This window comes from Limanda limanda, chromosome 5, assembly GCF_963576545.1.
Source record: "Limanda limanda chromosome 5, fLimLim1.1, whole genome shotgun sequence".
NCBI lineage: Eukaryota > Metazoa > Chordata > Actinopteri > Pleuronectiformes > Pleuronectidae > Limanda > Limanda limanda.
Window position 1 is genome coordinate 1,321,307 of NC_083640.1, and position 23,273 is coordinate 1,344,579.

At 45.8% G+C, this 23,273-nt stretch overlaps 1 protein-coding gene across 1 annotated transcript; it reads right to left on the reverse strand.

Moving 5' to 3' along the window:
- Positions 1 to 712: 712 nt before the first annotated feature.
- ddr2l (discoidin domain receptor family, member 2, like) lies at positions 713 to 21,385 on the reverse strand. Its single transcript, XM_061072296.1, has 19 exons — positions 21,218 to 21,385; positions 10,704 to 10,802; positions 10,399 to 10,501; positions 10,071 to 10,146; positions 9,800 to 9,952; positions 8,513 to 8,660; positions 8,281 to 8,386; positions 8,007 to 8,196; positions 7,123 to 7,369; positions 6,907 to 6,996; positions 6,670 to 6,806; positions 6,285 to 6,396; positions 5,059 to 5,175; positions 3,690 to 3,934; positions 3,495 to 3,622; positions 3,178 to 3,375; positions 2,804 to 3,038; positions 2,453 to 2,602; positions 713 to 1,631 (listed from the first exon to the last, which is right to left on the reverse strand). The coding sequence occupies exons 2-19, from the start codon at positions 10,762 to 10,764 to the stop codon at positions 1,497 to 1,499; spliced, it is 2,631 nt and encodes an 876-aa protein (XP_060928279.1). The 5' UTR covers positions 10,765 to 10,802; positions 21,218 to 21,385; the 3' UTR covers positions 713 to 1,496.
- Between the last annotated feature and the right edge of the window lie 1,888 nt (positions 21,386 to 23,273).

Sequence of the window (23,273 nt, forward strand, 5' to 3'; positions counted from 1 at the left end):
CCTCAGGTCCCAGGGTCCTGCTCCAGCACAGAAGTTCTGCTACGTACATGCTGCTCTTCTCCAGAAGACCTACCTCCATGTGGTGGGATCGGCTGCACCAGTAACTTTACACCAAACCTAGTCTGTCTATATTACTGTGAACGTGGGGGGAGCTACGTGATGCTAACCAACACCACCACTGGTTCTGGGACCAACCCTGAAGCCTTATAACCTCATTTATATCTTGTTTAACCATAACCTGACTTGTTAAGTACTTTGCGGGTTAGTTAGTCAATTTAGTTAAGGTGCATATATCCTAACACTGATGTAAACCTCCTCCCCAGGGAACTAGGTAGTAACCTAGTTGACTGAGTGCAGTTACGCAAACTAACTACATTGTCATCAGGTTTTATCAGCCAAAATTATTTACCATAATTTGAGGCCCATTCTGTTTGGTGAATATCATCATAATTGATTTGAACATTTAGTTTTACGACTGACTGGCTAATTGGCTAACACAAGCTACAAGCTAACTCAAGAACAAGACTCCGACATGTTCTCAGATCCAGACCTGATGAGACCTGGACCGGAGGTTCGATTCCCACAGTCTCGGTCCCCGGGTCGTTCATGTGGCTGGAAGGTCCAACTCACCTCCTACAGATCAAAGGCACTTTGGATGAAATCCTCCAGGTTGAGATGTGATCGATACGATGTTTTGTCACAAGTCACGAAGATGAGTTTCATCATTTTACTAGAAACATGTAATTATTTGAACATTTAAACAATCTTTGTTCCTCCTTTGTTACTTTGGCATTTTCTTATTTGGTTTCTGTTTTTCTTTCCCTAATGAGCCACAGTTACTGACACAGGTTTCACCGTGTGACACTGATCGGCCTCAGCAAAAAACACCAAACACGTGAACATACAATAAACCAGGAAAACAATAAAACCGAATAAAAATCTTAAAACATCTAATCCTACACTACAACTTCACCCTAACCCTAGCTCCAGTGTGGGTTAAAATAAGAACATGAATAACTGAGACACAGACACAGTGCTTAACAATAATAATAAAAACCACAGGGACAGGAGGAACTACCAGGTCTGAAGAGGAGGGAAATAAAGTTGAAGACGCCTTTGGCACCATAACAAGAAGAAAAGAAGATTTGTCAAAAGGTCCGACAAGATATGTTGGTCAAAGAGGCTTGAGATGGATGAAACTTTGAAACTGACTTTGACAGAAATCTGTAAAAAGCTTTAAAAATCCTTGTTCACTATGACTGAAAGGTTCTCGTGGAACGTTCCTCCTCTGAGTCCACCAGCCTTTGATTTGCCCATCCCATCTGCATCCCGTCCCTCGGAGTAGTGGGCAGCTGTTCCCACAAAGCAAACCAACCTTCGGCTCTGTCGCCTTCCTCCGACTGAGACTCGCTCTCAGGACACGTCAGTCTGTCGGTTTCCAGGAGAAACAAACCAGTGTGTTGCCGAGGAGAGTCAGGGTGGTTCGTCCCAGCGGCTCACTGGCTGACGTGGGGCCTCAGGGCTTGGTAGAGTCCCTCGAAGGACGGCCGGTTGGGGAGATCTCGACTCCAGCAGCACATCATCAGCTCGAAGAGAGAGGGGGGGCAGAGAGGGGGGGCGTAGAGGAGGATCTGAAACACAGGAGCGGGACAAACATTCCTCAGGTGGAGGAACTAGCAACCTGAAGAAGAGTAGAGTCGGGAAACTAGATTGACCTTTGAGATCATAGACATCTATAAACACTAGATGTCTCGTCTGCGTTGCCGGCCAACGGAGCCGGACGTCACCACATGGCGGCCATCTTGCTAGGGGGCATCTCGCTCACCCATAACATTGTGTTGGTAGTGGTAAATAACCATAACAATTTTCAACCGATTTTCAAGTCTGGTTTGTTATAAACGTCAGAGATGTAGTTATGACACTGCATAAATTATAAAAAATTTTTAGAAAATAACATAATTATTCATAATGTGTCATAATATGTTTGAGATGGTGAGAGTTTGTATCATGAGACAAAGCAGAGCTGAGAGTGAGTTGGTGCTTTGTCACAATCTGTTCAGTCTGTGTCTGTTTGCATTTCACTTCCTGTTTTATTTTGGTGTCTGGGTTCTTGTGTCTTGTGTCTAGCTTTACTTCCTGTTGGTTTCCCACACACCTGTACCTTGTTTGTCATTAAGCATTCCCTATTTATACCCTGTGTTTCCCCCCCCCCCCCCCACCCTCTGACAGATTGTCATTCACTCTTCCGTGTTCTTCTGTGTTCTGACTTCCTGGTTTTGGACTCTGCCTGGATTTACGACATTGGATTTCGGCCTGTTCCCTGTATGGACTTGTTACCTTTGGACTGCTTTAGTAAAGTTTTATTTTCTACTTTATTTTCTGTCTCACGTGCTTCCTCTGCAACGGAGTCCCTGCCTAGTTCAGGACTGTCCCATGCGTTGGATCCTCTCACCTGTCGGCCCTGGTTCCTGAAGAACTCTCCAGTGTTCTCGATGACCTGCTCGTCCGACAGCAGGCTGTACGGCTGCTCCTTGCACAGAGTGAAGATCTCCCACAGCGTGACACCGAACGCCCACACGTCACTGGCCGTGGTGAACTTACCCTGAGGGAGACAAATGGAAATGAAATGAGAAAGAAGTTAAATAATTACCATAAGACAAATGGCAAAACCTAAAGAGGAACCTGCTGTTTGTTTATGGACATAAAGACAGGATCATGTTGTTGTTTTGTTGCCACGATGGACAACACGTTGTGGTTTTCTGTCACAGAAGCACTTGTTTGTTAACTCCTCCCTGTTCCTCACCAGTAGGATGCTCTCCCACGCCATCCAGCGTATGGGCAGCACCGCCCGGCCCTGGATGCGGTAGTAGTCGCTGCTGTAGAGGTTTCGGCTCATCCCGAAGTCGGCGATCTTGATGGTGAGGCGCCGGTCCAGCAGGCAGTTCCTAGTGGCCAGGTCTCGATGCACAAAGTTCAAAGACGCCAGGTACTTCATCCCCGAGGAGATCTGCACCGACATGTGGAGGAGGTCGGACAGACTGGGCGGAGCGAGAGGAGAACGTGTTCAAACAGAGAAGAGCTGGAGCATTCAGAACTGTAGTGAGGTAGAGCGCTTGAAAAGTTCAAATAATGCGAAGCGTGACTGATGGCGTGTTGGTCACGTGTGTGTGCTGTCACCTGACTGAAGGGATGTTGTTGGCGTGTGTCAACGAGCTCTCGATCTCTCGCTGCGACAGGAACATGTTGAGGTCTCCGTTCTCCATGTACTCGGTCACCATGCACAGCGGGTCGGAGGACACACACACACACAGCAGCCGGATGATGTTCGGGTCGTTCAGACGAGACATGATCTTTATCTCCTTCAGGAAGTCGTTCCTGAAGGAGGGAGGAAGACGAGAGGAGACGGATTCAGACTCGAACTCGGGACAAGAATTCTCTGATCACAAAAAAAGCTTGATGTATCTTTCCCAGGAGCTGCAGGCGCCCGGGCCTACCTGGCCTGGCTGGTGGCGTCGGCCCTCAGCTGCTTCACAGCCACGAGCACCGAGGGGCCGTCCCGGTCAGGGAGGGGCGACCCCTCCCCAAGGAATTCTGGGAGTCCCTCCGCCTCACACAGGTGGACCTGCAGGAGAAATCCAGTTCAGATCCTGGAAACCACCAGAACTGGTTTCCAGGACGACGGGACTCACCTCTCCGAACTGCCCCTCCCCCAGCTTCTCCCTGAAGATCAGCTGTTGCCGTGGGAACTCGGCCGCCGAGATGTCCTTCCTGGTGAGCGAGTCCACGGTGAGGGCGGGCACGGCGTACATGTTGCTGCCGGTGACGCCCTGCAGCCGCACGATGTCCGTCTCAGCGTAGTGCGGCGCGCTGTTATGGAAGCACTGGTGGGGGGTGCACTGGGTGACGTCCGGCTCGGCGTATCCTCCGCCGCACGCTGGGAGATCAGAAGCTTCGTTTAGATAATCTCACTTTTCTGTTTTAACGATCATAAATATGATTGTGTTCATAGATTCTTTCATTTTGACAGAACATACTTTTAATGTGGATTTAAATTTTCTGTGAATACGGAAGCTGAAAATGGTCGTAAATTACAATTACACTGTTTTTCTAATATAATTACTTTTAAAACAATTTCCAGCTACTGGAGTAAACAGACACATTTTCACTAGGGGAACAATTATATCATAATTCTGTGGGACGAATAAGATCATCATCTCTAAAATTAAATTGAATCAGTGATTCGATAAATTCATTTTAGTGACTTTCAGTAATTTGAACCTGAGTTTCTCAGGTGAGATGTTTGCAGGTCAGAGGTCACACCTTTCTAACCTTACCACGCAGCCAGCCTGACGTCATGTGACAGGAAGTGAGCAGGAGGAGGTCATAGAGAGGATTACCCAGTAGGAGAGCTAGAGGAAGAGGAGGAGGAAGAAGAGAAAGAGACGAAGAGAAACACTGCAGAATGAATGAAGATTCACAGCATCAGAGGAAATATGACAGGAGAGAGAGAATAAAATAAGAAAGTCTTGTTCAGGACGAGATAAAGAAATGGTTCTCGAGTGACAGAGAACAAAGAGGTGAGGTTCGGGGGGGTGTGGCCTAGGGGGTAGAGCGGTCGTCCTCCAATAAGAAGGTTGGAGGTTCAATCCCCACTCTTCACCATCTGCATGCCGAAGTGTCCTTGGGCAAGACACTGAACCCTGAACGGCCTCTCATAGATGTTGAATGCACTAATTATCATTTGGATAAAAGCGTCTGACAAATGACATGTAATGTAAAAGTTGATGAATTCGCCACTAGGGGGCAGACTGCAGCAATGTGTTTCAGTGCTCTTTGACAACTTTAGAAAAAAACCACACGTGACCGGAGAGACACAGTCGAGTCGAAACACGTCGACATTTTGAATTCATCACTCGTTCGTTCAGAGGTCGTTTCCAGACACGAGACTTCAGACACAAACACGTGGGAGTTTCAGAGGGAACTTCTCCTTCTTCTCCACCTGGATCTGATTCCTACACGTTACTCTGTGATGTGGAAGCAGTTCCATGCAGCGTTCACCTGAGGCCTCGGCGCTCTGCGACAGCTCCGGCAGCTTGTTCCTCAGCGCCGCCGGGTTCTGGTACTGAGGGTCCAACAGGAAGACCCTCTCGTAGTGGGGGTCTGTGCTGGCCGAGCCTGAGGAGCAAAACCACATGAATAAATCCCGTGAAGGAGAAGCAGACGTGGTCCTCACTTTGATTAGCGTCTGTGTTTAATCAGTTTGTTACTGAAACAGTTACAGCAGCAGCTGTTTGTTAATGTTGTGTAGCTGCAGTGTGTCACAGTTGTGAAGCTGCTTATGACCTTCAATGACTGAATGAAGAGACACATGTTTTTACTCTTCAGCGCTAAAAACATAGAAAACACAGATGTTACTGCTTTTCAACATCAGCTGAATGAAGTCAAAAAGAAGTTTGAATGTGACTAAAACCTTTCACAGTTTTCACACTAAACTGTAAAACAGTGTGTTGACATGTTGTGTAGTTGGTGTTTGTGAAGCAGCAGCAGCAGGTTGTCGGGTCCGACTCGTTCACACCAACAGGAACATGTGAGGAACATGTGAGGAACATGTGAGGAACATGTGAGGAACATGTGAGGAACGTTACAGGAACATGTGAGGAATGTTACAGGAACATGTGAGGAACATGTGAGGAACATGTGAGGAACATGTGAGGAACGTTACAGGAACATGTGAGGAACATGTGAGGAACGTTACAGGAACATGTGAGGAACGTTACAGGAACATGTGAGGAACGTTACAGGAACATGTGAGGAACATGTGAGGAACGTTACAGGAACATGTGAGGAACATGTGAGGAACATGTGAGGAACATGTGAGGAACGTTACAGGAACATGTGAGGAACATGTGAGGAACGTTACAGGAACATGTGAGGAACATGTGAGGAACATGTGAGGAACATGTGAGGAACGTTACAGGAACATGTGAGGAACATGTGAGGAACGTTACAGGAACATGTGAGGAACATGTGAGGAACATGTGAGGAACGTTACAGGAACATGTGAGGAACATGTGAGGAACATGTGAGGAACGTTACAGGAACATGTGAGGAACATGTGAGGAACGTTACAGGAACATGTGAGGAACATGTAAGGAACGTTACAGGAACATGAGACTCAGATGGAGACAGATGGTCGATCTCTCATGTCCCTTGAAGACGACTCAGTTAAGTTCGGTGCTGGACTAGAAGCAGCTGAAGAGACATGTCAGTATCTGCTGTTATACCTGCAGGGCCGTGTCCAGAGCGGGGGGGCACCGGGGGGGTCTGCAGGATGATGGTGTCACTGCAGGACGACAGTCGGACCGTCACCTCCTCGTCCAGGATCCGACGTGGAGCCTGGAACAGGAGAAGGTCACTAACCAGACTAGACCAAATTCAGAAGACATCTACTGAATATTAATATGAATAAATCCTTTGGGTTTTAATTTAATCAGATTTCCTCTGACAGATCCAACGTTGGATTTGGTTTCCACCTGAATTCATAACATCTGGAACCAAGCCTCCTTCATGGAGGAACTCAAACTCTTGACATTGAGTGTTTTAAATCCCAGTTCCTCAGACGCTCTAATGTCCTGAGAGGGAGCAGCCGGCCGGGCGGGTTCTCCTCACCTTCTCCAGCACCTTGCACACGTACTGACACCAGAGGATGAGGAAGATGATGATGACCAACAGCAAGATGATGGTCACCAGGCAGCCAATCAGAATGGGCGTGTTCCCGTCGTCGGGCGGACCAGCGGACGGATCCACTGAGGAGGAGAGATGTTCAATAACCAGGAGAGAAGTGGTTCCTGTGACTCGTGTGACAAATATTACAATCAGTGAGAAGTCAAAGGTCAAAGGTCGTACTCGTCCCTGATGTGTTGGTCATGATGCTCGTCTCAGTGGCTGGAGTGGAGGTCACCACCAAGGTCATCTGGGTCGGGAGGACGGTGTCTTCTGAGGGACAAACAAGAGGTTTCCCCTGTTTTAGCAGAAAGAGATGTGTGTGCATGTGTGTGTGTGCATGTTTGTGTGTGTGTTTGTGTGTGTGTGTTTGTGTGTGTGTGTGTGTGTGTGTGTTACCCGACTGAAAGGAGATCTCGCTGAACATCATCCACACGTCAGCGAAGTAGAAGCGGCAGCGGAGCGACTTGGCGGTACGGCGGTTCAGCGGCACGGTCACATAGCGGGCGCTCGGGTTCCTGTCGTCGAGCACTGTCTTGAATGCCACAGGCTCCGCCCCCCAGCCAGGGATGAGGCGGGGCTTGAACCAACAAGACACGGAGGAGAAGATCTTCACGCCGCGGGAGAACATGTTGTTACTGTGAACCTGGATTAACAGAGGATTTAATCATGTTACATCATCTGATATTTAGGGCTGGGCAACGATTAAAAGTTTTAATCGCGATTAATCGCATGATTTCCCTGATTAATCACGATTAATCGCATTTGTATACGCAAAATCCAATAATGAATTAAAAAGTAGTGTATAGCGCAATTCTATTTTCAATGTTCTGCCATATGAACGAACGTGCCAAAACATTTGTTGTGCGAACACTTTTAACATCAGCATTTAATACAGTAGCAGTTAAATCAAATATTCAGTGTAAATCTCAACTTAACAATGTTATCAAAGCAAATACAAAGTTAAAGCTCAATGCCACCGCCGTCTGGAAGAACTTTAAAATGAAAATGGCCATGTAAAAGCTCCGTAGCCTTATCCATGGTTGTTTATCCGCCAATTATTTTCTTATTTCCTGTTCCGCAGCAGTCAGCAACAGACTTTCACAAAATAAAAGCCTGACTTTCACAATAAAACAATAAATAATCAAACCTGAGTTAATGCGAGATAAAATAATTAACTGAGTTAAATAAGTGATGAGTTAACTCGAAATTAACTAGTTAACTTGCCCAGCCCTACTGATATTACATTATATGACATGACATTATTATATATGGACCGAAACCTTCATGGAGGTGAAGTTCCTCTGTCGGTCGAACACAAACTCCATCTCCACGTATCCCTGAGTTCCCAGCGAGTCGTTCCTCCAGCCCAGGTAGTCGTAGCCCGGCCACACGTGGTACTGACGCGTCAGCAGGAAGTCGTCCAGGCCAATCACGCCGTCCGTCAGCTGACCCAGCCCGCCAAACAGCCTCCTATTGGACGAGACGGCTGTCAGTCACACGCCGCAGGTCGGGAGAACAGGAAACAGTGAGGTGTGCTGAGTGTGTGCGACTCGCCTCCTCTCGTGCGCTCCGTCGTACGTGGAGTCGTTGAGGCTGGCGATGGGATAACCCGGCGGCATCATGAGCTGACCCTCCGGCGCCCCGTAGGAGATCAGGCCGTCTGCAGGAGGGGAGGAGTTACAGTGTGACACACACGGAGCCGGCGACCCGATGAGTGCGGTTGTTTCAGAACAAACACACATTCACACACATTCATACAACCTGTGAGTGTGTGTTTGTGTCGTACCGTCCCAGGGGCAGCCGTACAGCTCCACCCTCATGCAGACCGTGGTCGACAGCTTGGTGACGGGGATCAGTCGCACGTGGCGAGTGATGATCGGTGGGTGAAGGTCGTTGATGACGGAGGTGTAAGCGTTTTTGTTGCCCTCCATCACCTGGGAACAGAAACCAGGGAGTCGTTCAGCGTGGGAAACAAACGGCAGACGGACGCAAAAACATAATTGACTCCCATAGACATATATAAACACTAGATGTCTCGGCCAATGGAGTCGAACGTCACCACATGGCGGCCATATTGCTGAGGGCGGCTCGCTCACCCATAACATTGTGTTGTAGTGGTGCGTACTTTTTAAATAACCATAACTTGCTCAATTTTCAACCGATTTTTAAACTGTTTGGAGATGTAGTTATGACACTGCATTAATTATAAAATTGTTGAGAAAAATAACATAATTATTCACAAGTATGCAGTGTCATAGCTACATCTCTGACGTTTATAACAAACCAAACAGTTTGAAAATCGGTTGAAAATTGAGCAAGTTATGGTTATTTAAAAAGTACGCACCACTACAACACAATGTTATGAGTGAGCGAGCTGCCCTCAGCAAGATGGCCGCCATGTGGTGACGTTCGACTCTGTTGGCCGAGACATCTACATAGTGTTTATATATGATATCTATGATTGACTCCAGCCTCAGTTTTCACCTGCGCAGAGGAATAAAGACACAATTCAAGAAATGTAAATGTCACTGACAATGCCAAATTGTCAGTGATTCCCTATTATTAAAATAAACGGCTGCACGTCCTCGTCCCGGTCGACGAGCTGCTGGAAGATCAACAATCTTTTCAAACCTCACATCCTGAATAAGAACAGAACCTGTGACACTAGATGTTTTCTTTAAGGCTGTAAGTCCACACGGAGGAAATCTGTGTCATTCCTCCGATAAAAACTCCACACGCTGTTTGGATTGTGTCCTGAAGGCGTCGCCATAGCAGCCAGGGCCCGGGACCCCCCCGACAGGAAGCTGGTGTGAACGGGTCATTTCCTTTGATGCGAGTGTGAACGACCAGTAAAGTGTCAGAGTGAAAAAAAACATTATTTTCTTCTCCTTTCCTTCCTCGTTCTCCCATTCTTCTGTCCATCGCTTCGTTCTATCACTCCGTCACATGCTTCCTCTACACATTCACTTCCGGCCTTTCTGCGGCTTCCTGCCTCGATGTCCAACCTTCGTTCCCATCGGGCCCTCGGCCACGCCGTGACCCCCCGGAGCTCCGTCTGACCCCTGCTGCTCACCGTGTTTCCCAGCCGGTTCCTCCAGGACTTCCACAGGAGGCCGTCCCGGCTGTGGTTCAGGCGATACGCTCGGGCGTACTCGTTCCCGGAGCTCCTGGCGTATCGTCCCTGAGTCCCGACCACGGTGAGGAAGGTCAGTCGGCCCAGGTCCACCTGAGGGACAGGTCACACAGTCAGAGAGCGCAGAGGACGGAGATTTAAAAACACTGACACACACTAACACAAGTATCACTCTTTGTGATAGTTTTGTGTGTCTGCTGTGGACACGCACCTGCAGGTACTGGCTGTCTGAAGGCTCCAGCTGTCCCTCAGGACACCAGGCGCCTTCGCCCTCCTCCCGGTTCAGCCTGAGAACAGAGTCAACACAGACGTGCTGAGAACATTCAGGTTCTGAGGCTCAACAGAGGAATGATTCTCTGCTGGTCCCGACTGTCACACAGATCTGTTTCTGTCACTGACACAAACAGATGTTCACTGACAACCAACAACACTTATATATCATACCTGTTGTAAATAGACCTGGAGAAACTATGTAAAAATAACACTGAATAAAAAACTAATTCTAAAAAATAATCTGATGGACAAACGATGGCACTGACCTGGCGTAACGTGGTCCTGTGGTCTCGTACCATTGGCTGGATGCAGTGATGTCATCATCTTTGATCCGTCCATCCTCCATGCCCAAAGCATAGCGACAATGTGCTGTGAAACACACACACACACACACACACACACACACACACACACAAACACACACACTGTGAGGAATGGTCCTGACGGAATCTCAGAGTTCAAGTTAGAATCAGGTTTGTGTGTGTGTGTGTGTGTGTGTGTGTGTGTGTGTGTGTGTGTGTGTGTGTGTGTGTGTGTGTTTGTGTGTGTGTGTGTGTGTGTGTGTGTTTACTGGGGTCGATCTGTCCGGAGGCTGCTGTGGCTTGAAGGATCAGCAGCAGGAAGAGGTGCATGATGGTCCGCCGATCACACCAATGCACAAGCTACATCTCTGTGAGAGAGAGAGGGAAGAGAGAGAGAGAGAGAGAGAGAGATAGAGAGAGAGAGATAGAGAGAGAGAGAGAGCGAGATTTGATTTGATTTTTTAAAACCTTTTTATTTTAAAAATGTATACAAAACTATTGTCAATGTTTCAATGCATATGTACAGTATGTGTCAGAACAATAGAAAGTCATATTAAATATGAAAACATCCTCAGTCACAGAACATGTTACATCATTAAAACACTGATGAAACATCCATGTTCTTAATTTCTTTAAAAAACCTAAAATCTAACCAGACTCTTGCTTTCAGCAGCGAGATGAAAACAGGAAGAGCTTCTTGTCCTCTACTCCCCCCCCCTCTCTCTCTCTCCCTCCCTCCCTCCCTCCCTCTCTCTCTCTCTCTCCCTCTCTCTCTCTCGCTCTCCCTCCCTCCCTCCCTCTCTCTCTCTCTCTCTCTCTCTCTCTCCCTCTACTCTGTTCCTCCTGCTGCTGTAAATCATCTTAGCTTCTCCTACTATCCAATTTAAAAGTTTCCATTTGCACTCATTTGATTTCCTATATCCTCCTCCTAGGATGAAGGCCCTTCTCACTCCATGTCTCACCAAACTGTTTAAAAACATTCTGCACTGTATTAAAAAGGAAACAGAATCTTTTACATTCATAAAAAACATAAACTGTTTCTTCTTCTCCACAAACAGGACAATTGCTCTTGACTGTCGGGTTGATGATGATGATATAAAACTGTAAACCACGATGGCTCCCCCCCTCAGGATGCTGCTTGTTACTTGTCTCCAAACAACTTCCTGTGGACCCACCAGATACTTCTGTAAAAACTGTAATCTAAAAGTGGATATTCTACTGGATATTCCTCCGTGTACACCGTAACTCCACAACCACTCTAACCGACAACACACTATATATCTATAAACAGAATTACCAACAAAGAGATCAAAATCACACAAACTCCTTTATCGTCACCAGCTCTCAGCTCACACACACTCCACCAACAAACTCCCAGCATGCACTGAGAGAGAGAGAGAGAGAGAGAGAGAGAGAGAGAGAGAGGAAAAGGGAGAGGAGAGAGAGAGAGGGGTTCCAATTTAGTTTCTTCAGAAAAAACTTCTAAGATACAAAAAACTTTCTGCTGTAAAACAAAACTGTTTTACACAACTCTCTGTGTGTGTGTCTGTGTGTGTTTGTGAGTGTGTGTGTGTGTGTGAGTGTGTGTGTTTGTGTGTGTGTGTTTGTGTGTGTGTGTGTGTGTGTGTGTGTGTGTGTGTGTGTGTGTGTGTGTGTGTACACAATGTTGCTTCAGATCGAGGGCAGCTCTCTCACCCTCTTATTCTGACAGTCTGGTGTTGAGCTTCAGTTTCAAAGAGACAAACGTCTGCTCAGCAAACAGCTGGACGGAGGAGAGAGAGAGAGAGAGAGAGAGAGAGAGAGAGGTGATGAAGAAAGAAGAGGATAGGAACAACAGGGAGGAGGAGGAAGAGGAGGAGGGAGACGAATCGAGGCGGGGGGGTGAGGAGAACAATGGAGGGAAGGGAGGAGCGGAGGAGACGCTCTGAGCTCCAGTGAAGATAGAACATTAACCCTTTGTCAGTTTTGAACAGAACGGACATGAAACTCAAGACGCGTTGAAAACAAACGTTGCTGGAACTTTTATTCTGAAGAGAATTCGAAGGTTAAATGTTCACCAGTGTAAAGATCAGGGGAGGTCAAGAGGTCAAGTTCTCCTGCTGAGGAAGAACTGAGCTGCAGTTCCACTCCAGTCCACAGGCGGCAGCACGCCACAGTGACGCTTAACACATCCAGCAACACAACAACACTAAAAGTGATTTCAGGCCAAAAGGCGACACAAAGCAAACTCAAAGAACCTGGAATGCACCCCCCCCACACACACCCCACCCCCCCCACCCGACAAGGAGATTATGTTTCTTCAAGATCTTAAAATGATTCAAAACATTAAAACACTGAAGGTCCTGAATCACAACTATTCTCCTTAAAACTAAATACAGCCAACTCTCAATTACATCTCTGGTCCTGAGGTGATTTCACAGTTTATGTATCGGTTCTGTTCACAGCGTGGACGGACGTCTGGAAACCGATCAGTCGGGTTCGAACAGCGTCCGATGTTCCACCGCGCCAGACTCTGAAACGACTGAAGAACCGATCTTCTTTCTCTTCTCCGTCTCCTGAGTCCGTTTGTTCTCTGACGTCGTTCTGTTTCAAAGTTCAGGAAGTGAGTTCATCCACTTCAGACAAGAACCAGGCCGAGAGACACAGAGAGAGAGGGAGAGAGAGAGAGAGAGAGAGAGAGAGAGAGAGAGAGAGAGAGAGAGAGAGAGAGAGAGAGAGAGAGAGAGAGAGAGAGGGAGAGAGACTTTATGTAATATGTTGGAAGCGGCTCAGATTCCTGCACTGTTTCTGATCCCTACAGCACAATCACATGACCAGAGAGAGAGAGAGAAACCATGGAATGACAGAGAGAAAAGAAGGACAAGAGCGAGAGAGCGAGAGAGGGAGAGAGGGAGAGAGCGAGAGCGGGAGAGAGAGAGAGAAAGAGAGAGGGAGAGAGAGAGGGAGAGAGGGAGAGTCTGTCTCTTCCACTTTGAACTTTGATCAGTTCCCATTTAAGAATGAGTGAAGATATAAAACATGTTTAAAAAAACATCTTCGTTGTTTCCTGTTCAGAAATTATTTTGTTTAAAGACACGACTCAGTTTATTGAATCTCAGGACTCTCAGGAGTTCTGGTTCTGGATCAAACTGAACCTGGTTCTGTTGGTTTGCAGTGAAAACACTTGTTGTGGGACTTTTGGAACAATCAAGTACTGTTGAGTACTGTGGTACTGTAGTACTGTTGAGTACTGTGGTACTGTAGTACTGTTGAGTACTGTGGTACTGTAGTACTGTAGTACTGTGGTACTGTAGTACTGTTGAGTACTGTGGTACTGTAGTACTGTAGTACTGTTGAGTAATGTAGTACTGTTGAGTACTGTGGTACTGTAGTACTGTAGTACTGTTGAGTACTGTGGTACTGTAGTACTGTAGTACTGTGGTACTGTAGTACTGTTGAGTACTGTGGTACTGTAGTACTGTAGTACTGTTGAGTAATGTAGTACTGTTGAGTACTGTGGTACTGTTGAGTACTGTGGTACTGTAGTACTGTAGTACTGTTGAGTACTGTAGTACTGTTGAGTACTGTGGTACTGTGGTACTGTAGTACTGTTGAGTACTGTAGTACTGTTGAGTACTGTAGTACTGTTGAGTACTGTGGTACTGTAGTACTGTTGAGTACTGGGCGTGAAGCTGCTGGTGATACCATCCTGATGAAACTAGAGACGAGTGGTCTCAGTGTTGGACGTGCTGACGTCTCTGGACCAATAAGAATTCACGAGCAGAGACTGAACCAATAAAAAAACAGATGTATTTTACAGCTGAATATCTCATTGGATGAATCAGTAACTTTGCAGCCTGCTTGGTTTCCCTCCATCCTCCCTTCCTCTCCCTCCCTCCCTCCTTATCTCCTCCCTCTATCCTCGTTTTCCGCTCACACGTCCTCTTCTCCTCCCCCTCCTCTCTCTCTCTCTCTCTCTCTCTCTCTCTCTCTCTCTCTCTCTCTCTCTCTCTCTCTCTCTCTCTCTCTCTCTCTCTCCGTCAGAACAAACCGGAGCCAAAAGCCTCAACATTCCAAACATTCAACGCAACCCAGAGCTCGCTCGCCCGCTCTCTCTCCTAAGTCTGTGTCCGTGTCGCCCGCTCACACAAACACAGGAATCCACCAAGCTTTCTAACTCTCTCTCCTTCTTACTGTTACACACAGGAATGTGCTCTCTCTCTCGCTCTCTCTCTCGCCTCTCTCTCTCTCTCTCTCTCTCGCCTCTCTCTCTCTCTCTCTCTCGCCTCTCTCTCTCTCTCTCTCTCTGGGGTAAGGGTGGGGGTGGAGGGGGTGAACGAGGCTGAGTTCACTGAGAACAAAACATATTGTTCAAACCTCGACGGACGGATCCCAGAACGAACAAATGCAGCAAACACTCGAGTCTTTGACGTGAAGGATAAAAACTCTGTTGATGGACAGAATGAGTTTTAATTCCTTCAGTTTCTCTCCTGGACAAAGAGACGGAGGAGAAGAGGAACGGTTGTGTTAGAGGAAACCGATTCTGTTCATCCTCAGGTTGATGATTCTAATCAGTGTTACGATTGTAAACGGGTTTCATGCTCTATGTGTCCGACTACAGAACAATGTTTTATGCATATGTGTATCTGATGCATACTTCTGCACAACAGGAGGAAGTAGAGATGCGTCACTGAACAACTCTCAGATCGACAACTGATGAATAACAATTAAAGATAATATCTATAAACTAAAACTACCGTCCTGCAGCTGTTTGACTCCATCGACCAGTGTAGGTCAGTCCTGATGGATTGTATATTGTAAGTATAATAGGATGTCATCACGACCTTTGACCTCTGAAATCTGATCGTTTCCTCTTTGAAGAAGATCCTTGAAGGCCTTCCTGAGATCTGATGTTCAACTGAACCCTGAAGCTCTGAGGTGTTGAGGACACTGGTTGTTTCTTTCAGTCGGATCCAGTTTCAGAGACAAACACGATCATTTGTTATTAGAGACAAAGACTTTTATTCTCCAATGGTTTTTATTTCCTGTTTCACTTTCTGCTTCAGAGGCTGAGAAGTCAAGTTTGACTCAAACCCTCAGATTTATCTCTCAACAGTTTCAGACGACGTCTCGAGTCAACGACAGGAAGAGAAGGCGAGGGAGCGTTCAGCAAAACACACTGTTCATCACTGAGTGAAGACACAACACAACACACCTGTAAACACAGCTACACACACACACACAGAGTATGTGACCATGAAGCTGTTTTCAGTCTGTAGCTGCATCACTGTCGGCAGAGTAAACAATTAACTCACTCACACACACACAATAACACACACACACACACACACACACACTCTCTCTCTCTCTCTCTCTGACTCACGGAGACTCACAGCTGCTTTTCAGTAAAAGAAATAAAGCTTCAGTATTTTGAATGATTTGATCAGAAACCTAACAAAGCAACTTGAGACGGCGAAGCTGCGTTCAGGGAGAGAAGGTTTGTTTTCCTCCGAACACGCTGCAACATGAATCTTCCAGAAACACAATTTCATTTCAAAATACCGGTGAGAGAATTAGTGTAAGGTGAAGAACACCACCATGTGACCGGGAGACACAGAAGTGAGCAGCTGTGGTTCACGTCTCGTCAGCTTTACACAGAAAACATAAAGACGTGTTCAAACCAGAAGAGAGAGAGAGAGAGAGCAGTTCAGAATCATGAGCTGAAAACAGGAGCGTTCACCTCCTTCAAGGTTCCACAGGCGTTTAAATTCTGCAACAAATCTGACATTACTTCTCAAACATATGAACTCCAGCCTCAGCTGTCAATCATCACATCTCCGCAACAGGGATAAGAACGACCTGAAATGACAAAAACGTTTTTACAGCCTGAGTTCACCCCAGGTGCATTGTGGGTCAGCGGCTCAGAGCTCGACACGTAAACTCTGGGACGTTTCTGCTCTTGAACGCTTGTTTCTCCAGGTTCGTGTTTCTCTGCGGCTGCAGAAGCTTTGAGACGAAACCTGAGATCAGGTGACGAGGAGCTGAAGAGCTGCTGGCATCTGGAGAATGTGAGGAGCGCTTGATTTAACACGCAGAGCTTCGACCTGACAGCAGAGACGACCTTCAAACGCACCTGGACGCCTGGAGGTCGCTCTGCTGGGATTTACAGTCGAGTCGCTTTCTAACACCAGAAACTCTTTTACTTATTAAAACAAGCAAAGACGCTGTTGGAGTCACTACTAGGGTTGCAAAGGGGCGGAAACTTTCCGGTAAATTTCCGGAAACTTTCCAGAAACTTTCCATGGGAAGATACGCTCGGGAATTTTGGGAATTTTGAAAAAAAACAAAAACGCAAATTAAACGCTGAGCAATAAAAACATCTTTTAAAAATCTATTTTAAAGATGTATGTAACGTTGAGTTTCAACCCTCCACTGTGCATTCTTCCATCACATGCACAGATAACTCCCAGCATGCTTCACTCTACAGCAGGGCTATTGAGGCCTGCTGTAGAGTGAAGGACTAGTCAGGTACGTTTCCATGATATTACTGGGAAAATATATTAGCATGCTGATTGAGGATTGTTCATCTGTTCATCTAGCCTATTTCCATTCATTCATCCATCAATTGTAAAATATGTTTACAGACGATTCCAATTGTTTGGCTAACTATTTATATCTCTGGCATTGCATTAGTGTTTTTTTACAAACTTTTTTCTCATCTTATTCTACAGAACAATGCCACGTGCACTCTCTCATGTGTGGAGACATTTCACCTCATCCAATGTAGAAGGAAAGGCTGTGTACATTTGCAAATACTGTGCAAAGACCTATGTTAAGAATGACACAACGATGCAGAAGCATATAGTCAAGTGCCCAAAGTTTCCTCAGGGCTCAAATCAGCCAATGACAAAACAAAATGTTTATTTTTATGTCTGTATATGACAAGGTAAATACAGTTAGTATAAATTACCTACAACATTTCCAGTTTATTCCCGTTAATTCCCGTTAATTCCTGTATATTCCTGTATATTCCCGTATATTCCCGTATATTCCCGTTAATTCCCGATAATTCCCATGGAAAGTTTCCAACTTTGAATATTCCCGGAATTTTGCAAACCTAGTCACGACACATGAAGGGTTTAATTAAACTGACGAATGTTTTTTGACTTTATTTCATTCATGGGGGGGGGGGGGGTGTCTATGAGCCGCATTTATCTGGAACCAAATCGGACCTGAGCCCAAAGATTCACACAACAGAAGAAGTGTGGCTTCATCAGGCGACAACATTCACACCTGGTGAAGAGCAACGCAGCCGGCGCTCACCTGCAGGTGATCAACAGTATGACAACAGGTTAAAGGTCAGGAGGTCTTTCTAACGTGCACAGTTTATCACGTGCACACTCCGTCCTTCAGCTGATCACAGGACGGACACGGAGGATTTATCCCCTTATTGCCTGAATTAATTTCCAATTATATAAAAAAAATATTGTTTGTGTTTTTGGCTGTCATACAGATGCTAAATTAAGTGGAGATTGTTCATTTCAATATAGCATATACATAGATATACAATTAAGGTATGAGGCAAATTAGCGACATTAGGCATAATAGGGCATAACCGTAATTTAACACATTTTCCAGTCTCTGGTATGTAGATTATTATACTGATGCTGCTTTTGCTTGAAATTGAATAACAACATATGTTTCTGTACAATCATTGCTGTTCCATCATCACAGTATTTCAAATACAACTTAATACCTCAGAATAACTTTGCTGCACAGTACCATGGGGCTAGTGTGTATTTTCAACTCCGACCACTAGACGGCGGCAGAGTGCTTCCAATACCTTCATGGTATGTGTAGAATTTGCACCATCAGGCATTAGTGGGTTAAAAGACCGGGACATTCGTCTACGGGGGTTAAATATAGATATAGATAGATATAGATAGCCGTCTCTAAGGGGTTAAACCAGTTTACCCACAAAACTGTTTTATCTTCAGTTACAGAACCAAACGTTGGATGAACGTTCCTGTCGTTCGCTGAGGAGACACGGAGGCTTATAACAACAGAAGAGAATCAACGAGACGAGGACGGATGGGCGGATAGAGACCAAGGTCAATGAGTCCTAAGACATGTCCCTTTTGGATGTTTGATCTTTTACAGTTTAACCATAAGAGACATCGGGTTGAATGAGTCACAACACGTAGTTTAAAGGAGACTGAACGTCCATCAAGCAGGAGACACTCAGGTCCAGCGAGGACGGGACAGCTCACACACATTCTGAGGACAGGTCCAGAAAACAACCTTTTCAAAATAAAAGCCTCTCTGAGTGTTTTGGATCAGTTTGAATCCTTGGTTACACTCACACACCTGGAGACACACATCACGTGACCCCTCACACACACCAGGGGTCTCATTTATAAAAGAGTGCGTAGGATTCATACTAAAAGTGTACGTACGTACAAAAGCCGGAAATGGCGTACGCAAAAGATAATTCCGATTTATAAAACCGTGCGCACGCTCACCTGAACGCAATGTTCGCTTTATAAATCACAGTCCACTTGGAAACGTTCGTACGTGGATCTGCCTCTAACTCCGCCCTCCACACGCCCACTTTCAACCATAAATAGTCAATGCAAAGCACGGCGTGAATATTAAATGATGCTGCTGACCAATGGGTTTCCACCGTGAGTCCTGACGGAGTCACCGCATCAAGCGACGTGAAGAGGAAGTGAAACTTTCTGACACTGACATCGAGGTGTTTGTTAGTGAGGTGGAGGTGAAGAGCGACTTTATGGGACAGCAGTGATGTCACTAATAAAGAAAATACACTGATACTCTGCTGCTGCTGCTGTGGATAACACACTGTGTGAGATCAGACATCACATAACACAATGTGTGAGATCAGACATCACATAACACACTGTGTGAGATCAGACATCACATAACACACTGTGTGAGATCAGACATCACATAACACAATGTGTGAGATCAGACATCACATAACACACTGTGTGAGATCAGACATCACATAACACACTGTGTGAGATCAGACATCACATAACACAATGTGTGAGATCAGACATCACTGAACCCTCACTTCCTCCTCGTCCTTCCAGTCACATGCACACATCGAGCAGATCCACGCTCCACTGTCACGGCAGTATTTATTTATTTAGAGCATCGGACCGATTCCCTCACATCAGTGGATCCTCACCTCCTCTGGGATATTATTTGGAAAGTTTCTTCATTTCTTATAAGTGATCTCCAGGTCGCTCTGTGGCTCAGTCCGGTTCACTGCAGCGATCTGATGATACACGCACAGTGTTAGAAGATATTATTAAAACCTATTAATGACTCGGCTCCGTAACTCGGCCGTTAAATCCAATCTGAACCTAATTTGCTTTAATTTGTTTTATATTTTTCAAATTAAAAGTCTCGTGTGGAGCAGATACGTCACACAAGCAAAACTAAGCTGTTGGTTTTAATGTAAATGATGAATTGGATCAACAATCTGCTGCAGTTCACCTCCTCACGTCTGTGTCGCCGTTTTCCCGTCTCCAAAACGGTCGTAAGGCTGGGTCAGAGTTTGCGTAGAAATACGCACATTTTCCGTCAAGTTTGTTTTTATAAATCCCAACTTTGGCGTGAGAGGTGGCGTACGCACGTTTCAGGCCCGTTTTGTGCGTACGCAACGGTTATAAATGAGACCCCAGGAGACACACATCACGTGACCCCTCACACACCTGGAGACACACATCACGTGACCCCTCACACACCTGGAGACACACATCACGTGACCCCTCACACACCTGGAGACACACATCACGTGACCCCTCACACACCTGGAGACACACATCACGTGACCCCTCACACACCTGGAGACACACATCACGTGACCCCTCACACACCTGGAGACACACATCACGTGACCCCTCACACACACTGGACACACCGTGGTCTCATTGTCACATGTTGTGTAGAAGGAGGTCATGTGACAGGAGCCTGAGGAGCCAGTGAAGGATGAATGGAGGTCGTGAGCCTCCTGGTTCCTGAAGGTCTCAGTTGTCCCTCGGAGACGCTGGAGCTCTGAGCGGTTCTGGTTCAGGACTCGATGGATCCCGGTTGCAGGAGCTCGACCCCCCCCCCCCCCCATCGCTCAGCAGGGACTTGACTTCAGGTTCCAGACACGTTCCTTCATCCTTTAGAGGATCTGACTGTTTTTAATGTGATTATCTGATCCCATTAAAAAGGAATTTTAAAAAACGGAAAAACATTAACTTCCTGTAAATATAGAATGCGTGAACAATAATCAAAATTTCGGAATGTAGTCGAGCTTGATCAGTACTGTACTGTCATAACTTGATTATTACCACGTCGCTCTCATATCCAACGATGTGAAGGGAAACACACAACGAGTCTCAGAGAGAATCGGTCCAGAGGCAAGTTGCTGCAGGTCTCAGATCTGAGTCTGCAGCTGGGATCTGCTGTCCAGGTCTCACGGAAACACACACACACACACACACACACACACACACACACACACACAGACACACACACACACACACACACACACACACACACACACACACACACACAGATACACGCACACACACGCGCACTCAGTTGTGTACCTGTCCGCAGTTTGTCCACAGCAGCAGCTTCTCTCTCTCCCTCTCTCTCTCTCTCTCTCTTCCTCCTCCTCCTCCTCTTCCTCCTCCTCTCTCTTCCTCCTCCTCTCCCTCCTCTTCCTCCCCCGGCGGCCGCAGCTCGCTTCTCTGTTGTCGGGCAGACGGAGCTCACTCACCGGATCATGGCGGAGGAAAGTAACGGTCCCGTCGTGTCTCCGCCGCTTCTCTGTTCTCCTGATGCGACGAGTGGAAAGTTTCCAGTGGAAAGTTTCGAGTGGAAAGTTTCCTTCTGCTTGTTCTCCCGGATCAGAGAGTTCAGAGGGAAAGTTCTGCTCAGTCCAGAGGAACACACACAAAGTTACTGTGTATTTACATCACATCCCGTTTCCGAGGAGGAGGAGGAGGAAGAGGAGGAGGAAGAGGAGGAGGAAGGAACATGAGAACATCTGACATCTGAGAAGGAAGTGAACTCAGGAGCCCTGCGAAGGACACGAGTGGGACAGGAAGCACTTTAACTTTAATAGTTACACTAACTAGTTATTGTTGTTCAGATGAATGATGATCAAACAGGATGTTTTAGTTCTTTCAGTAAAACATAGAATAAGTTGTGTTAAATGAACTCAGAGGAAAACGATCCGCGTCTGTTGAAGAGGTCAAACTAAATAAATATGACAAGGAACTAAAAAAGCTTTAATAATATGATGATAAAAAAATACATAAAGAAATTAAATTAAATTTGTGTAATTATGTTTGAAAGTATAGAAATTGTTGTTTAGTTTCACTCTCATGTACTTCAGGTCTTTATTGTTAACGGCCAGTCAAATTAATATCGTGGAAGTTTTGTTGCTTTTTTTGCTTTTTTAATCTATAATCTATATATTTTTGTTTAACTTTGTTTCTGTTTCTGTTGCTTTATTGGTTTATTGTTATTGTAGTTTTTGTTTCCTTAAATAAAAAAAAACATGAAATGTACATTTCATTATCAATTATTTACATTAGGTTGTAAACTGTTCCTGAGTTTCCTGTTGATTTACACATTTATTTCAAATATTTGACAAATTAATCGATTATCAGTTTAAAGTTTCCTTATTTTTGTTTATCTTGAGATCTGAAATTAACAAATTAATAATAATTGAATCCTCACTGTTCAGGTTTTGAACTGATTTCTCCTAAATGTATTGAAACAGATTGAAGATTTTTGATTCATTAGTTTTTTTAATTTGATTACAGTTTTAATAAATGTTCGTGAACTGTTGTTCTGGTCTCATTGAGCACGAAGTGTCACTCACACACTTTATTTATTATTCACACGTTATTCACTCACAGCGTCAGATGCAGAACTGGGATTCAAACCCCAAACCTGTGAGAGGATCACCCGCTTTCCCCCTGAGCCACAACTGCAGAGGAATTCATCTAGTGTGTGTGTGTGTGTGTGTGTGTGTGTGTGTGTGTGTGTGTGTGTGTGTGTGTGTGTGTTATCCAGCAGAGGGCAGCAGAGTTTCAATTCGAAAATTCTCTCCTTCTCTCCTTCTCTCCTCTATTTCTCCTCCTTCTCTCCTTCTCTACTTCTCTCCTTCTCTCCTCCTCTACTTCTCTCCTTCTCTCCTTCTCTACTTCTCCTCCTTCTCTCCTCCTCTACTTCTCTCCTTCGCTCCTCCTCTACTTCTCCACCTTCTCTCCTTCTCTCCTTCTCTCCTCCTCTACTTTTCTCCTTCTCTCCTTCTCTCCTTCTCTCCTTCTCTCCTTCTCTCCTTCTCTCCTCCTCTACTTTTCTCCTTATCTCCTTCTCTACTTCTCTCCTTCTCTCCTTCTCTCCTTCTCTCCTCCTCTACTTGTCCTCCTTCTCTCCTTCTCCTCCTTCTCTCCTTCTCTCCTTCTCTCCTTCTCTCCTTCTCTCCTTCTCTCCTTCTCTCCTTCTCTCCTTCTCTCCTCCTGTACTTCTCCTCCTTCTATCCTCTTCTACTTCTCCTCCTTCTCTCCTTCTCCCCTCCTCTACTTCTCCTCCTTCTCTTCTTCTCTCCTTCTCTACTTCTCTCCTTCTGTCCTCCTGTACTTCTCCTCCTTCTATCCTCTTCTACTTCTCCTCCTTCTCTCCTTCTCTCCTCCTCTACTTCTCCTCCTTCTCTTCTTCTCTCCTTCTCTCCTCCTCTACTTCTCCTCCTTCTCCTCTACCCTCCTCTCTTGTTGTTTCTTGTCCTTCTCATTTGTTTCCAACGCAAACACACAATCATT